Raw genomic sequence first — 17,625 nt, forward strand, 5'->3', positions numbered from 1 at the left:
TTCAATGCAGAAATTGTTCACTTATTATGCTGTGAGTATGCTGCTGTGCAGCTCACATTAAATGCAGAGGCCTCATCGACAAAGCTAGGATAGAGCCTTTAAAAATTAGGTTTTGACATTGTCATAATTTTGAGAAGTTTTAGCACAAAATTAGTTTTTCAATTAACAGAAAACTGTACGAGATTTTCATAGGTTATCATATGACACAAATGCACAGATTTTAATATTATTTTCTGCATTGTTCTCACTGGTCTCTCCTAAATGCTGCTCTTTTTTTTTTTTTTTTTTTGCTTGTTTGGTTTTGGTTAGTTTTTTTTGTTTTGTTTGTTTACAGACTGATCATTCCATATACAACCATCTAACTTAAAGAAAGACTTTCTCATCCTCCTTTTTTAAATCTGATGTAATTAAAACACAAGTGACAAGAGGGGGGCAATAGTCTTCCACAGGCAAGAGGCACATTTACTAGGTCAGAGGCCCAGCAAATTTAGCAGAGGAAAAGTTGTTTGAGATACTGCCTTTGAAAGCTGGCTTCATTAGGAGGAAAGGTGTAGGAGCTTTTTACCTTTTCAGGGACAGGGAAAGATGCTGTACCACGGAGGGAGAGGAATGAGAGGGCTTTTCAAGTTCTGTTCTCCAGCTGCCAGTAGCAGTGTTACCCAGAACTAATACCATAAATGGATAACCAGTTGTATAAATGTTGATGTGCACCAACTCTTTATGCAAACAGAAGCTGTTGACTCTACTCAGGTCAGAAGCAGGCAGCCTGGAAGCTACTGGTGGCAACTGGTAGTCTGGTAACGGATGCAGGGGCTGGTTTTTCTGGGTAGGTTGTTTGGATTTCTGGTTGAGCTCCTGGGATTCAACTCCTAGTCTTTGGGAGCATCTGGCTGCAAGGAATATTTGGCCTTGTTATTTGACTGCCACATATGCAGCTCCACCCAAATAGTATTTTCCAGCATGCAAATCCTTTTAATTCCTCTAGCCCTGATCAGTGTGTCCTACAGAGATCAGTGCTGTCACTGTGGACTTTGCCCTGTGCAGGCTGCCAGGTAGACTGACAGTCCTTTGCTGTAGTGGGGGACAGCATGGCATCAGAGCGCACAAAAGTTGGTTAGCCAGAGATGCTGCCCAAGCCCACTGAAGGGTTAACGGCCACAATTTGCTGATTAGCTTTTAGACGATCATTTCCACAGACTTCAGAACACTGTGCTGTGAAAGTTTTTTATCTTATTAGAAGACACAGAAAAAAAAAAAAAAAAAAAAGAAAAAAGAAAAAAAGAGTGTATTTGCATTTTTAAAAAAATATTCTTGATATAAAAAATAGCAAAACTACTGTATACATCTCAGTGAACACTGTGGTTTTCAATAGCTTCCTATTTTTGAAACCTCTGTCATCAAAACAGTCTTCTTGGATTGTGCTGGATAAGTAAAGCAGTAGCAGAGATCTGAGTATATATTCTTATTTGTCTGCTGCTTGACAGGGGGCAGAGGGAAAGGATGTATTTTGGTGGGCTTACAAAGGATGTATGTTGTGTATCTCCTTTTATATTAATGTGTGAGAGTGTAAGTGTAGGGCACACACATGCACATGCAACTGAAACTACCAGCAAATAGTTCAAACACCAATTTTTACTATCCTTTGGCATTCTTTAATTTCTGAGTCAAGATCAGGGCCTGATCTTGTGTTATCTAGCATGGTATTATATATGCAGACAAATGAAAAAGGACCTCAAATTGGAAGAACACACTGAAGAGTATATGCTATATAAATTTAGATGTCTTAAGAGAACCTGCCCAGTATTAATACAAGTATTTGCTTATACATGTTTAGTAAATAGCATGCCGTTGATTTCAAAATTGCTGGTATATGTTCAGTAAATATGCCCTGCATGCTATTAGTTTCAAAGTTAAACTCTTTACACTAAAACTGGGACAGTCAGTTATTACATTAAAAACAGCACTCATTTGGAAAGATTCATGGGGATGCAGGGTTCACACCTGGTGCTTCTCATTATGATGTTTTATTTAAAAAATATATGCGGTATCCCACCGCATATTTAATTTTAGTTTCAATAGCTTGCTTTTGTATCAGACCCTCCAGTTGGGAATTTCTGCCTCCCACTCTCTGCACAGAGACGTGAGTGCTTTGCTCTTCCAGAAAACAAACACTTTCTGGTAGTAGAGCTTCAGTTTTGCTGCAGCTATGGACCCCTCGCTGCCTGAAACCAATTTCTGATCTTAAGAATAGCTCCAGCCTTCGCAGCCAGGTCTGGCTCTGCGGTTTCCAGCAGCACAGAACAGTTGCTTACTTACAGATGCCTGGTTTTGTTCACTTTCTTTCCGCTCAATTCCCAGTCCGGCACACCCTCCACTCCTGCCTTCCCCGGGTGGCCAGATTCCTATGCGATGGGCACATCTGAAACGCATAAAACAGACTGCATGTTGCCCTTCCCAGCTTCGTGAAGATCTGTTTCTCTCCCTGAATGACTTCTCCTCCAAGCCAAATCAAAATAGATTTTTCTAGCCAAAATGTTTTTTCCTTGCAACTTCGCAAGTGCTTTCTTGCACAGCTGGGGTTACAGCCTTTCCAGGTCAGTGCTGAATCACAGAACACAGAGCTATAAACAGACACGATTTTATTTTACATACTTTGTCAGCTCTCCTTTCTCTTTTCCTCCTTCAGGCCAACTGGTTGTTCGTCTCTTTGTGCTTTTATTTTTGGTTTCTGTAACTTCCTGTATTCAGCATCATAATTTTCTCAGCAATAACTATTTCAACTGCTGCCTTTCTCTCCTCCCTCTTTCCCTTCCCTGGCAGAAGCAGATCAGCTCACTGCAGTTTTAGCTTCTAGCTACTTGAAAACGCCAACTCTTAGAAAGTATCGCGCGGCTGCCTGCCACTGTTCTGTTCCCTCCTCAGTGTTGCAGCCAGCACAGGTCTGGGACGGCAGGAGGGGAGGACTCAGTGGCCTTGCTGGGGGTGTCCCTGCGGGAGGGAGCTGTGTCCCCTGGGCATGGCCACAACACAGAGCGACCCGTGGGGGACACGGGGGCCCTCGGCTGCCGGCCAGGAGGGCAGGGACCCCTGCCTGCAGCCCGTGGGGACAAGCTGTGGGGACAGGCTGCTGGGACGGCCTGTGGGGACAGGCTGGGGTGACAGGCTGTGGGGACAGTGGGTGCCTGCAGCCCTTGGCCTGGTGCTGTGCGACCACAGCAGGACACAGGGGCCTCACGCCAGGCCCTGGCACGTGGCCCTGGTGCTGGGAAGGGGCGAGGGCCTCAGGGTGGCCTATAAAAAAAGGTGTGTTTCTATCCACCTTTAGTTATTTTACTTTAGCATCTGCTATTACGTGTTACTTCTGTTTTTTGTTGCCTTTTCTTCACTTCTACCACATACTCATTCCCTTTTAACTTTTTTAAAGCTTTGGTTTTAGCTTTAATTGCTATGTGTTAATGAGGTCTGGTTCTCTGCTTTTTCTTCACTTTTTTGTCCATTTAGAATTTCCACTTAATTTCCTTTTTACTTTAATTACTTTTTTGTTAGTTTGTTTTGAACACTATGAGGTAATTAGGCCGGGTTTTGTATTTTTTCCTGCTTTCTTCTCGATTTTGCTCGTTTTTTTCCCTTGCCTCTTTTTTCTTTCACTTTTCCCCTTTTTTCCCCTCCTCGTTCTCCTTCACTTTCCGCGTCCTTTCCTCACTTTCGCTCCCATTCCCCCGCTCGCGAGCCCCCTTTCCCTTTCCTTTGTCTCCCTTGCCCCCGCGCTAACTCCGCTCCGCCCGGGACGGCCGCCCCGGCCCTGCCCGGCCCGGCCCCGCGGCCCCGACCCCGCGGCCGCCGCCCGGCCCCGCCCCGCCCCTCGCCGCAAACCCGGAGCCTCTCTTCTCCTGGCAACAAGTGACGCGCCACGGGGGCGGACCAATCCGGCCGGCCGCTCGCCGCTCGGGCCAGCCGGCGGCAGGCGCGACGCTCGGGCACGGCGAGCCCCTCAGCGCGGCCGCTCCGCGCAACTTGCGCGCCGCGGGAGCATGGGGCGGCCGGCGGGACCCGGCCTGGCCGCCTGCGGGCTCGCCTGGCTCCTCGTCTGCTGCGCGGCCCGGCGGGACCCCGCAGGTAAGCCGGGAGCCCACCTGGCTGAGGGGTGAGAGGGCGAGGGGGGCAGCCGGCGCTGCGCGGGCGCGGAGCGGTGCGGAAGGCCCTGCGGTGCGGAGCGGGCCGGCTGCTGGGCGGGCAAGGGGTGAAGAGAAAAGCCGGGCTGCCCTGCTCCGCACGGGGCCTTCCTCCTCACGGGCAGCCCCGGAGGGTGACGCTGCCCTGCCTCCCCCGGCCGCGCCGTGGCTGAGGGGGGGGCTGACCGGCTTTTTGGCTTGTCCGGCGTTGTGTGCGGAGGGGCAGGAGGAAGGCTTGTTCTTCACAAAGCAGCTCGGAAGTTTTCACCTCAAGGAAAGTCTCGGAGCTGCTGGGGCGGTGAGAGCTGGTGGCGAACAGCGCCAGCCCTTCGCCGAGCCCTGCCACCTCACGCCTTTCTGCGGCCCCTGCAGTGACAGGAGGGGGTTTGTAGCTGAGGGTGCCCCGTCAAGCTTTGTGGTAAGGGTTTGGAGCTAAAGGTGCCCCGTGAAGCTACCTGGTAAGAGTTTGTAGCTAAAAGTGCCCCGTGAAGCTACCTGGTAAGAGTTTGTAGCTAAAAGTGCCCCGTGAAGCTACCTGGTAAGAGTTTGTAGCTAAAAGTGCCCCGTGAAGCTACCTGGTAAGAGTTTGTAGCTAAAAGTGCCCCGTGAAGCTACCTGGTAAGAGTTTGTAGCTAAAAGTGCCCCGTGAAGCTTCATGGTAAGAGTTTGTAGCTAAAAGTGCCCCGTGAAGCTTCATGGTAAGAGTTTGTAGCTAAAGGTGCCCCGTGAAGCTTCATGGTAAGAGTTTGTAGCTAAAAGTGCCCCGTGAAGCTTCGTGGTAAGGGCGCCGAATGGGAGGAACTGAGCACTGCTCTTCAAAAAGTGCCGCAAAGAGAGGTCCGATGAGAAAACTGGATTTTTTGGGGGGAAATTTTAAAAAGCGGTGGTTTTGCTCTTGATGTAAGAGTGAAGGTTATGCAGGAAGAAGTGAAAGAAGAATGAGGAAAGGGGAGATCTGGGGAAAAGCATAGAGCAACTTACAAGAAACTGAAAAGATGAAAGTCTGGAGGGGACAATAAGAAGCAAAAGGAAGATAAAGTGTGGCAAAAGCACAGGGTAAAAAGATACCACAAAAGCAGGATTGGCTGCTTAAAATATATTATTTAGTTAATAAAGAGGATGAAAGAGAGGGTTGGTTAAAACGTGCACTTAGAAAAAGTCACCTCCGTGGTGGCTGACTTAGAGATTCTTCTTTACAGTTTGACCAGCTCAGTACCATTTAGACTATTTGGCACTTATGCAGTGGAAAATACACTAGTATACTGGGAAATAGTGGTAAAATTCACTGAATAACATCACTGAATATTTTCCTTGCTGTTCAGCCAAACCTATTATTAAGTCATATTAAAAAAACGCAGTAGGAATGTGATTGACAGTGCATTACTATTAAATACAAAACACTACTCAGCAGATTCCTTATTTAAGCAGCAGAGTAATAGCCTTGTGGGTCTGGGACAGCAGAGGTCCTTTTCAGCCTGGTTAGCGAACATTTTATACTGGGGGGCCATCTTTACTGTGGCATAGAAATAGTTCTAGGCCACTTTTTTTCCTGGCTAGCTTAAACCTACTGGCACTTGTCATAGAGGTGTTACACTGTCAGAGGCGTCAGCTTGTAACAGTGAGGTGATCCATATCTCTTTAAAATTAAATGTTATGCATTGTCAGCTCTTCTTTTTTTTCTTTTTTTCTTTTAAGTGACAAGCTAAGTCTCAGCTGAAAGTGGAACTAGTGTTGCTGTGTCATTTTGAAAATGATACTCCTAATGTTTTGTCTGGGATCTTAGGGGCCCTGCATTTCGTCCTTGTGTAGTTTTGCAGTGAGCTGAATATTCATTCGAAAAGTCTCTCCCTCAAAAAGCAGTGCCAGTTTTTTTAGTAATGATGCAGTTGCACCTATGAGCTGGTTCAAGCGTGAGCCCATCCTGCTATCAGTCTTACACGGTACACAGTTTAGAAAAAAAAAAGTGCTTACTAACTGAGGATTATTATTAATTATATTTTATGTTGCCTGTGGTGTGTTACTGCATTTGCATCAAAGACAAGATTCTTAACTCACTAAGCTTGCAAATTAATCAGGGATTGATCCAATCAGTATGTGTTATAATTAAAAGATTATTTTTGTTTGATAGAATTGGACTTAGAAAGCAGCCTCATTTTATCCCCTCGTTTCATAATAACTTTGGAAGAGACTTTTTTGTTGTTGTTACTGAAGTAAAGAATACTCGCTAAAGTGCAGGAATATGTACTTACTGGTAAGCTGCAGTAAGAGACCGAGTATAATGTAAAAACAGCTGTCACTGTACTTTTGTGCTAGTGTGCCTCAGAATGTGATTAAACATTTTAAAAAGAACTTCCTCTGAAAGTGATACTGATTCATACTCTTACGTGGATATTGATTTGTTCCTACCCAGGCAACAATGCCTTTACCATTCGCCATGACACACTGAACAAGTGCATACAAGTTAAAAACTCACGGATAGTGATAGATGACTGCAAAGAGACAAGCGAAGCTTTATGGAAGTGGGTATCCCAGAATCGCCTTTTTCATCTGGGATCCAGGCAGTGCTTGGGACTTGATATATTCACCAAATTACCATCTCGCCTGAAAATGGTTGATTGTAACTCAGAACTAATGCTGTGGTGGCGATGTGCTGACGCTTCTATCATTGGTGCATCGCAGTACAAGGTGACTGTGAAGACTACCTATGTAACTGCAAACATAAATGCATCAGACCAGTGGAGAAGCAACAATTCCTCTGATGATATATGTCGGTATCCTTACCATGGTAAGTTTGTACTGGGGTTTGGATGGAGAACAGTTTTTTTTCCCCTACATTTATGACAATAAATTCAGAAAATTAATCATATGAAAAGACTGATCAGTAAAGCAATAGAGTGTTTTGCTCTAGAGAGATACTGATATTCAAGTATGAATCTTAACTATTTTAAGAAAAAAAATATATATCTACACAGCTGGAGAAGTTGTGTTACCAAGTAGCTTTCTCAGCATGTTTAAAACCACCCCCATATTTTTGTGACAACCTACGATGAAATATCAACCACATCGTATCAGAACTGAAACTGTCCCCTTCACAGATATGTGAATTTTTCTATTACCTTAAAAGTAGGATTTGTACAGCTGGTAGGCTGTACAATCAAATTCAGCATGTGCTGTCAGTTTGCAGCCTGTTGGACTGTTTGGAACCATGTTTGTTTTACTCTGGTAGTCTATTCACTTGCCACGGAAGCCAGTTTCATCTAAAATTTAATGAGCGCAGAAGTGGTAGAAACTTGCTTTATCCTATTTGGGAGGAGAATTTTCATTGTATTTGATTTTTTTTTTCAAAGTGGCGAGGCTGAAGAGCCCAGTAGGCTCCAGTTTGCAATACGTTTTCACTCTTCTGTGTCTGTTAATTACTACAACCTTGATCTGTAGTATTCTGTGTGAACCATCTGGATTTCAACAGGACAACGTATTTGTCCCTGACTTACCAGGAAGGGGGGAGGATATTTCCAATGTGTTATGCATCACACAGAAGAAAAAGTACAGAAAAATATTTTCTTCTCATTTCTTTCAGTTCTGGCATTGCTACATATTATCTATAACAACAAGATACTGTGTTTTAAGTCCACAAGTGTGATTTGGGTGCTTTTAAATTAACCATGTCTGTACAACCAATAACAATATATTTGGTGTCCTTTGCTTGCCCAGACAACTTGTATCTAATCCTTTATTAATTTTTACTTTATTTTTCCCTGGTACAGAGGTTTATACCAAAGATGGGAACTCCTATGGGAAACCCTGTGAGTTCCCCTTTCTGTATAATGACACCTGGCATCATGACTGCATTCAGGATGAAACACACACGGGTGGGAAATGGTGCGCAACATCTGAAGATTATACTCATGATGGAAAATGGGGAATCTGCTTACAGCCAGGTGTGTTGGGTTTTTAAATAGTCATCCAAGCATTCTGTCACTTCATGTCTGTACGTACAGCTCCACCTTGGCGTAACACCTCACTGGTAAGCTGGGTAAAAACAGGTCACATTTCTTCTGCAGCCTTGACAGCACGCACTTACTCTGCAGTATATGTGATTTCAATGTAAAAATACATAAAGTTTCAATATTACAGTTTTTGTTTTGAAACATTCCTGATATTTCATTATAGCCATAGTTAAACGTACCTTCTGCTTCCTTTAAACAGAGGATGGCTGTCAGGATATCTGGGAACATGATCCGGGGGCTGAAAGTTGCTACCAATTTAATACACAGTCTGCTCTTTCTTGGAAGGAAGCTTATATTTCATGTCAAAAGCAAGGGGGAGATTTACTTAGCATCCAAGATGCGTCTGAATTGAGTTACGTACAAGGTAGGTGTATTTATTCACGCGTGAACATTAGGAAGTGTTGTTAAGTAACATCAGTGAAGACAACATTTTAGTTTCTGTCTTTAAATCCTGCGTTAAATGCCTTGGTGCTCTACTTAATGTAACAAAAACTGAGGTGCTGATCTAACTTTAGAAAAATGTGTTTCTTTTGTTTGTTTGTTTGCTTTTATCTGTGTGACTTCATTGCAGTGGCTAGCTCTTGTTCTTATATATAAGTAATGTTCCCAAAATCTCAAATATGGGCCAGAGTGGCAGTTCATTGGGGTGTATGCACATTTATTACACTGGTGTTTTAGCAGCATGTTAGCATCTTGTGTAATCATTCTCGCTGATGTTCAGGCTTGGCCTGGAGGAACTATCAGTGTGCTTTTGAGAATATAAAATCAAATGTTCAATACCTGGAGGCACTGGGAGGGGAGACGTGGTTGAATTCCTCCTCGATTCAAGAAAAGTTGCACATCTGATTGTAGCAGCAATTTTTTTCCCCTCTAATGCAAGCCCTGTTAACGTTTTTATTTTGGAAGATCCCAATAAGGGATAAGTATTTTATACTAATTGTTTTCTTGAATAATAATAAATATCCAGCTAAAGATGACATCGCTGAGATCTTTTGGATTGGCTTAAATCAACTGGACGTTTCTGGAGGTTGGCAGTGGTCAGATCACAAGCCTTTGAATTTTGTCAACTGGCATCCAGGTAATGATGTTTCTGGTGGTATTAACAATATTTAGAACAGAAACTAGCATTATCCTTTTTTCTTCTTTTTTTTTTCTCCTCTTCTCTTTTTCATTGGACTTCATTAAAACAATCATTGCTCTATTTCTGTTAAAAGTTCAGAAGGCGTCCTTTCCTTCTAGAGAGTGAATCTTTCTCCACTAATTCTCTATTTATGGTATATTAGGGGAAATCTCTAACTTGAATGATATCTTTGAGGTCTGTTTTAGCAAAGGAGTCTACCGCAGCCGTAGCTGCTAAATTTCTCCTCTCACTGACAGATGGAGTTGACTTCCCTCAAATATTACAATGATTGATGTTTGTGCAAGAAATGACATTACTTAGAAGTCTTCAAGGTTGCTTACATTTGTTCTGAAGCGAAGATGAAAGAAGTGTAAAACCTTTGAAAACCCTTTTCTAATTACTTCCAAGTTCCTATAGAATCAGTGAGAGTCTTGTTTGATCGGAATTTTCAGCATGTATTTGTAATATTCTCAGAAATATGATGTGGATATTGATATATGAGAATCCTGGAGGAGTAATAGTCAGGAATACTGTAGCTAACATTGTTCTGTCATTCAAGCTGAACGTGACCTTTTTAAAATGGAATTCTCTTTTCCTTCAGTTTCTAGAATAGTTTTATTCCATTAGGCTGTGACATTAATTCTGTGAAAAGAGAAGTGGTTTCTGTTACTTTTTTAAAGATTTGCTGAAAAATGTCTGTTAGATTTTCCAAGTGTAGTCTCTTCTTCTTCTTTTTTTTTTTCCTTTTTTTTTTTTTTTGGAAAGCTTAAGGACTTTTCTGCTCCTTGCTGCATCTTCTGCAACTGTGGTGACCCTGTGGGACTGTAATGCAGTGCTAGAGACTAGACTATGCTGGGATACAGTAGGATAGTTCAGTCTGCAGTCCTGGCACACTTACTAATTTTACTGAGAAATTTTAGCTTAAATGTACAGGTATGAAATTGTAACAAATATGTTTTCAAGTCGCCAGTATTATTTCAGCTGCTGGACTAGTCTTGTCATCAAAAAGTTAGAGCTGCAGGGCAGAAGGGATCTCAGATGGTTCCCAGTCTAGCTCCTGAGCCCTGTGCATCAGGTTGCTTGGGCCTGTCCAGCCACACTGTAGTGTTTCCTTAGATGGAGATACTTCAGCCTCTCTAGGCCACCTATTCTAGTTATTGAATACCCTTGTTATGAAAAATACTTAGGAATATCTACCTGGAATTTGTTATCTGCAAGCTGTCTCCTTTGCTTCTTGTCACTTCACTGTATACCTCTGAAAAAAGCCTGATCCTGTCTCCTCTTGCATGAAGAACTAAGCTCCACTCTGAGACTTTCCTGTGTGAGGCTGAACAAACTCAGTGCAGGGCAAACAGGTGCCTTGTGTGGGGCACAGGTGGGGTTTGCATTAGGCTTCAAAGAAAGAGAGGCAAAAGGTACTGTTGGAAGGGGGCTCCAGGGGAAGCTGGGGACTACAAAATGAGTTCTCCTATGCAAAATTTTTGATTTGGGGCCTCATCCGTTAAGGTAAGAATTATGGTTGTATTTGCAAAACTGCAGAACTGTGTTTGGAGTTGGTCTGGAAAGAGGCTGCCAAAGGAAACTGAGAGCTGCAAAAAGGGTTCTCCCCTGAGATATTTCTCGTCTGGGAAAGTGCTCGGCCAAAGATTTGTTGTATTGTAAATAGAACATTCTGCCTGGTTAGATGATTAAATGTTGGAATGGAAGTCCTGATACCTTGGTTCTGTAACTTTCTCTCTCACAAAAAAGTTTCTCTGGGACCTGTGGTAGGACAGGAGCCTTCATTCAAAGCAAGTTATGTTCTTCAAATACAAGGTGCTGTAATATGCAACATATATTACTGCATTGAAAAGCTCACTGATAACGTGTGCTCTTTTATTTTTTTCTGCCTATAGATATGCAGAGTTTGTCCCCTCTGGATGGAACTAGCTGTGTGGCGATGAATGCTGCCTCAGGTCAGTGGCAGAGTTATCACTGTGGGACTCAACTTCCGTATGTTTGCAAGAAGTCATTCGATGAAGCGTCAAACCTCCCAGGTAGGACAGCTTGCATGTTTGTTCCTGTGTGTTAGTATGTGAGTAATGTTCACTTATGCAGTCTTTTTCTTCCTTCCCAAGCCTTCATAGGCATCTCTGCCAAAACACTTCACGGCAGCTTTGGGTATTTTAGCAGAGCAGAATCAAACTCTCTATCTTCAGTCTCAAGACGATGTATCACAAACAGCTTTCATTTTTCACAGCTTTCTCATTCACACATAAAGCATTTCCCAGCACAGTCCTGCCCTTTTCATCATGTTTTTTCTCCATAGCTTGTGCTTTTTTTCATGTGCAGCTGGAAGTCTGGAACTGGCAATTGCACCTCAAAGCTTTCCATCACTGCATTAAGACCATTTCTCTCACTGTTGGAGTTTATTAACATAAAATGAGACCTACCTGGGACCAGGTTCAAACTCTGTTGAATTCAAATAAAAGTAATTAAATGACCTTACCATCTTTTGAAACCAGTTTTTTGGAAATCAAGAGTGCAAGAGTTGGTAATTCGCCCAGTGTGTAATCTTTATTGGATCTGTTACTTTATCTTGCTAGAGCAGTTGATAACACAATGGGGAAAAACGGAACAGTTTAAAGCTTCATTCTTTCTTCCCGCCACACAAATACACATACAGTGCTTTAGTTCTTACAGTGTTCAGCTCTGACATATAACTTCTGCCATGCTTTTGGCAATTTACCTACACCTGGATGTCCAACCCTTCCCATGTCCACGGCCTGTTCTTCCATCGGTGCTTTGGCCATATGCAGTTCCCAGGGCTCAGAAGTGCGGTGCTCTCATGAGGAAACTTTCACTGGAAGATGATTGTCCTCGAATGAGGGGTAGAGATAGAGGATAAAGGGAATGAAACAGTGGCCTGGAGGTGGAAAGTGACATATAGTGTCTCTGGCTATGGCATGTTCTTTCCAGCTCCTCCAGGGAAGATATGTGCCATTAAGGAAAAAAAAAAAAAAGTAAGCCATATAAATTAACTTAAACTGGGTCAAAATTATAAATGATCCCCGAAAAACTAATTTTCGGTTACCTAATCTGATTTTTTATCTTAACACTAATCCACATCAGTTCTCTGGCTACTCGCTGGGGTATGTGATGATGGTACTAATATTTATACATTGTTTTAATAATTATAAACCAAAATTCTTGTGATTTGAGCATATCATTTTATATTTTGAAACAGAAAAGCTTTTAACATACACCTTTTTCAGCATGCATAAAACCAGTCTGAATTCTTGAATATCTTAGTTTTCAGAATAAGAATTATTTAAAACTAAACATTTGTTTCATTCTGAGTTATTCAAAATTGTTCTTTTTCATGGTACTGCTCTAAATATGGATGATAATGCCCTATGAAAGTACAAACCCCCTGCTGGAGCAAAACAAGCAACTTTTTGTTGAAGCTGCTGTCCTGCAATGAAGTAACTTGTTTTGCCTTTAATTGCTCTTGTAATGTTACTTATAGTTACTTCTGAAACTTTCACTTACACTAAGACCAGCTTAGTAAGAATTCCAGCTTTTTACTCACTTCCACTAACTACTTTCTCCTCTTGCCCACCTTGTGGGCCCAGAATGCTACTAATCCCCATAATGTTGCTCAGTCAGGTTTATTTGCTTGACTAAATTGTGACCCTTTCTTAAAACATCAGCCCTGAAGAGCTGTGCTGTTTATCTGTGAACAAATTCTGCTTGCTGCTTTGTCTGCTTTCAGGGTGCTGGCAGATTTAAGACATGAACAAAATACCAACCCAATGCACCAGCCAATGTAAAATAAAACCTTCTAATTCACTTTTTCTTCACTATTAGAGTTCTGGAGACACTTGGATACTCAATGTGATATGGGCTGGCTTCCCCACAATGGTTTTTGCTACATGCTGATACACAACCAGGTTCCTTGGAGTTCAGCAGATCAACTGTGCAAAGCAAATAAGAGTAACCTCATCAGCATACACTCCTTGGCAGATGTCGAACTGGTTGTTACAAAGCTTCATAATGGTGAGTTGGGATACTTGTAAAAGTCAAGCACCAAGTGCTGTGCATCTTAAATTACAAACTGCTTTTCATGTTCCAGCGTATGATTGTGAGAACTTGTAGCTCTAAACGAAGGTGTTAATGCTGAGCTTGTACACAGGCTATTGCTGAGTTCAGGTCCAGTCCCTTTGTATTAGCTCTTGTTTTAATTTAATCTATTTTATTCATGTATTTATTTATTGAATGGGCCAGCTTGCCTAATTCCTAATGCCTAATACCTGTTCAATTTTCTCATTCGAACAGAATCTTAGATAGTTGGATTGGATATTTGACTGCTGGGTCATTGAACTAACAAACATGATCTGTACTTTGTAGTGTTACGTTTTTGTCTGCACTGTAAAAATGAGATTTCGTTTGAGCTTCTTTTCTTGTGCGTTCATTATTTTCTGTATTTTTTTCCTGTTTGTTACCTTCTCTGTGAAGTGTACTCACATTCATGAATATAATGTATGATTTAAAAAATAAATTGGGCTTGTCTCAAATTTCCTTTCTCATTGTAATAATAATAATAAAAAAGCATTATGCATTTAAGTAGAATGTGAACTCAGCAAAATTATTTTTTATCACTCCTTTCTAATTAGTTTAAGGATTATTCTGAAACCTCTGTGTTGCCCTGATTTTAAATTACAGATGCTAAAGAAGAAGTGTGGATGGGTCTCAGGAATAAAGACGTACCAACATTGTTCAAATGGTCAGATCACTCAGCTGTGGATTTTACATATTGGGATCAGAATGAACCAAAAGTTCCTTTTAACATCACTCCTAACTGTGTGTCATATTCAGGCAAGGTAGGAACATGGCGTTGGGTTTTTTATTTTTTTTTCCATCATAGTAGTGGTGACATTTATGTGTGTGAAAGTCAAGGGGGGTAAATCAGAAGAATGATTTTATTTTTGGAATAATCTTTAAAATGCAGATAGCCATTTGATTAAAAGAGAACTTCTTAAAACTGTTTAGCCAGCACTTGTTAGTTGTGTGCCACAAAGAACAGCAGAAATTGCTTACAGCTCTGAGACTGTCACTGCTGTTGACCAACTAGTTGTCCCTGTTGCTCGGAATTTTGGATTATGCTATTTTTGCTTGTCTATAGCAGAGAGCTGGGAAGGAGGTGGGCCCAGCTTTTGAGAGGAGAAGCTGTCTTCAGTCACTTCTGGGATCAATTTGGGCCTCCCTATTTAAGGATGGGCAGTGAGATATGTTGGTGAGAGAAGAGGAAGTGGATAAAGACAGCTGGGAGGGAGAGAACAGAAGCAGCAGGGAGTGGGTGGGGGAAAGAAGGTCTCAAAGATGAATGTTGGGAGAAGCAGGCTGTATCCCATCCTCCCACTTCCAGTAGAAAAGTGGGATGAGCAATTGCCTGCTGTGCTGTCCACTGAAGCTCACGTGCCCCTCAGTTCTGCAGTGAGCTGAGCCCACCTGCCCTGTACCCTCTCTGATCCACGAGAGAGCTGGCACTCCCCTGGCCTATTTCTTTCCTTTTCAGAGGTGATTCAGAATTATCCCATCTTCACGTTGTCAGTTTTCTCTCTTCCTTCAAAACATGTTTCTATGCATGTAATCCAGGGTATCCCACTCTCAATGTTTTTGCAAGTACAAGTAACTGAGGCATTGCGGCTTTCCCACTTCCAAAAACTCTGTTCCTGCACTATGGAAATATTTTAGTATTTTAAATACTCTTTTTTTCTTTCCTTCTAACAGTTGGGACAGTGGAGAGTCAAATCCTGTGAAGAAAAATTGAAATATGTGTGTAAGAAAAGAGGAGAGATTTTGAATGAAACAAAATCAGATAAAAGCTGCTCATATGATGAGGTAATAGCAAGTCTGCATATCTTTTACCTTCACTTAGTTCAGAAGCCTATATTAAATTACTTATTCTCTCTACTTCCTATTTCCTTAATGCCTGTAAAATAAAGCATGTGGAACATCTTGGCTGAAAAAGAACATTTTTATAGTATGAGCCAAATTTGGTGTGTCTTCAGATTCTCCTGTGAAGGGGCTGGATGTATTACCACTGTTTATGGGTGAAAGTGTTACGAGGTTGGATCCAGGAGGTGTGTTTTATTCATTTGTTTGGAAAAAAATAATAATCTGATTTTATTAGGTATATTGTTGCTAATGCCATTTGTTCTGTAGTTTCTGTTTTAAACATCGTTTTTAATTTAGGATAAGCACTTTGCAACATAAGGATGTGCAGAGAGAAATGTGCAGGGATAAATGAGAAAGATTAGGTTTCTGCTTTGTTTCACTAGGCTCTCATCTTTGTTTGTTGACTTGAATGAAGTTTTTTGTTTTGTTTAGTTTTTTTAGGTCTAACATGTTATAGTGTAAATAAGTCTGGAAGTCTTTTCTGTTTTGAACAATCTTGGGATGGAGTTACTAGCTACTCAGAATTCTTTTGTTAAGTTTTATGTGGTGTCTTGCCTGCAACAGAAAGCGTATTTACCCCATATCTTCCTTTCTTTACAACCTGGGGGTATTCTTACTCTGTCTTTTCAGAGACTGCCAGCGGTTACAGCTTTCTGTGCTGTTCAGACACCAGTGCATTGGTAGGCTAGCAAAGAGCACAGTAATATTCCTTGAAATTTCCATGTAACTATGGGGAAAAGATTTGAATAAGAGAATTTCTGTAAGTTCAAACATTTTCTGCATAAAGGATTTTTTTTTGGAAGTAAAGAAATGCTAATAACGCCCTTTTATTATTCCTCTGTTTGAATCCTGGCGTTGGTGGAACAGCATCAGAACTCCTATTGTTTTGAATAGGACTAGGCTGTCACCCTTGTGTTTCTCTCTCTAAATGCACATAGCAGTCAGAAGACTTTGCACAGTTGAGCTAAAACAGTGGTGTATTTTATTTCTGTGGTTGCATTATTTCTTAGAACTGTGAATCCGAGAGTTGATAATACTGCACCCTGTGTATGATGTGCTGCATTTCTTTCTTGTATATGCTTGTCAGCTTGCGTACACCAACCAATGTTAGCAGTGGTTCCTGTTCTGCAGATAATGCCTAAATTAGGTTGTTAAGTATAAATGTGGTTTTTTGTTCTTTAACCAGGGATGGGAGATGCATGGAAATTACTGTTACAGGATTTATAAAGCAGAAGTTTCATTTGGAGCACAGTGCAATCTTACAGTAACAAACAGGTAAAGTAACTTCTGTAATTTATTTGTGCGCTTTATAGTAGGATCCTGGAGATGCAGTCATCAAACCTCCATATTCTAAGCAATGGTTTAAAACAGAAAAAATAGATGTAGAATTGCTACTGCAGGGAACTGACAAACTATGTTTTCCATGGTGTGACCGTGGCAAACCTACAGTGTAAAGACTTCTCAGATGTATTTGAATTCTCAGCCTGCTGACCCGTTATTGAATACAGGACTGCCTGGACAAGCATTTGAACTAACTCATGTAATAATATGCCTGGTTTTCAGATTGACTCAGTAGTTTCAGTTATCTTTCAAATATTGACTGAGATTAATCTGTGAATTTTCAGATTTGAGCAAGAATTTATAAACAGTCTGATTAGAAAGTACACCAAAGTTGAAGAAAAATACTTCTGGACTGGTTTGCAAGATATTAGCCATACAGGAACATATTCCTGGGGTGCAGTGGATGGGGAAAAAAATGAAGCTGTGACATACACTAACTGGAATACCTTGCAACCAGGTAAACATAACAAATTCTTAAAAAATTTAAAAATGCTATCATTTTACATTCAGCAAGCATTGGAGCACCATGTTAGGGGGCTCCAAGGATGAAATAAAATAGTCATTCAGAAATCTTTGTATTTTTGGAAAACCAACCAATGGCTTTAAATATTTTTTTTGGTGGCTTAAATTTTAGAGTTCTCAGGAGGATGTGTGGCCATGCCCAGTGGGACGTCTGTTGGAAAGTGGGAAACTAAGGACTGTAAAACCACAAAAGCATTTTCTGTCTGTAAAAAGTACATTGGGCTGCCCAAGGAACCAGAAGTGCTTCCGAAGCCATCTGATCCCTGTCCCCCTGGGTGGCACAATGGATCAGGCCTTGCCTGCTACAAGGTAAGAAGTTATTCCTATTGGATGTTAATTGTTTGTTACTGTCTTGCAGCAAGTATGTGATCAGCCATTTTATGTCTTATGACTGCTCTGAAGGATATTTCAAAGAGGATGTATTACACAGGGAGGAAAAATTCTTGCTGATTTATACTGATGCACAAGAACATCTGGAGGCATTCATCCTGTGCTGGTTTTCAAAAGATGCAGTGTGCCTCTC

General features: G+C 41.5%; 1 protein-coding gene and 1 long non-coding RNA gene across 2 annotated transcripts in view; one reads left to right on the forward strand and one right to left on the reverse strand.

Annotated features, from left to right (window-relative positions):
- Nucleotides 1-597: 597 nt before the first annotated feature.
- LOC136791164 (uncharacterized) lies at nt 598-2,916 on the reverse strand. The gene is made up of 3 exons (XR_010832627.1): nt 2,653-2,916; nt 2,317-2,419; nt 598-890 (listed from the first exon to the last, which is right to left on the reverse strand). It is a non-coding gene; the product is annotated as an uncharacterized lncRNA (long non-coding RNA).
- A 1,012-nt stretch (nt 2,917-3,928) lies between these two features.
- The window catches only part of LY75 (lymphocyte antigen 75), a 47,398-nt gene continuing 33,701 nt past the window's right edge, over nt 3,929-17,625 (forward strand). The window contains exons 1-12 of the mRNA XM_048072275.2: nt 3,929-4,116; nt 6,583-6,957; nt 7,937-8,110; nt 8,379-8,543; nt 9,147-9,257; nt 11,195-11,335; nt 13,149-13,337; nt 14,004-14,161; nt 15,072-15,182; nt 16,426-16,514; nt 16,865-17,037; nt 17,215-17,411. Of these exons, the coding sequence (XP_047928232.1) occupies nt 4,032-4,116; nt 6,583-6,957; nt 7,937-8,110; nt 8,379-8,543; nt 9,147-9,257; nt 11,195-11,335; nt 13,149-13,337; nt 14,004-14,161; nt 15,072-15,182; nt 16,426-16,514; nt 16,865-17,037; nt 17,215-17,411 (1,968 nt within the window). The 5' untranslated portion in view covers nt 3,929-4,031. The remainder of the gene's footprint in view (nt 4,117-6,582; nt 6,958-7,936; nt 8,111-8,378; nt 8,544-9,146; nt 9,258-11,194; nt 11,336-13,148; nt 13,338-14,003; nt 14,162-15,071; nt 15,183-16,425; nt 16,515-16,864; nt 17,038-17,214; nt 17,412-17,625) is intronic.

This window comes from Anser cygnoides, chromosome 6 (assembly GCF_040182565.1).
Source record: "Anser cygnoides isolate HZ-2024a breed goose chromosome 6, Taihu_goose_T2T_genome, whole genome shotgun sequence".
NCBI classification, from domain to species: Eukaryota; Metazoa; Chordata; class Aves; order Anseriformes; family Anatidae; genus Anser; species Anser cygnoides.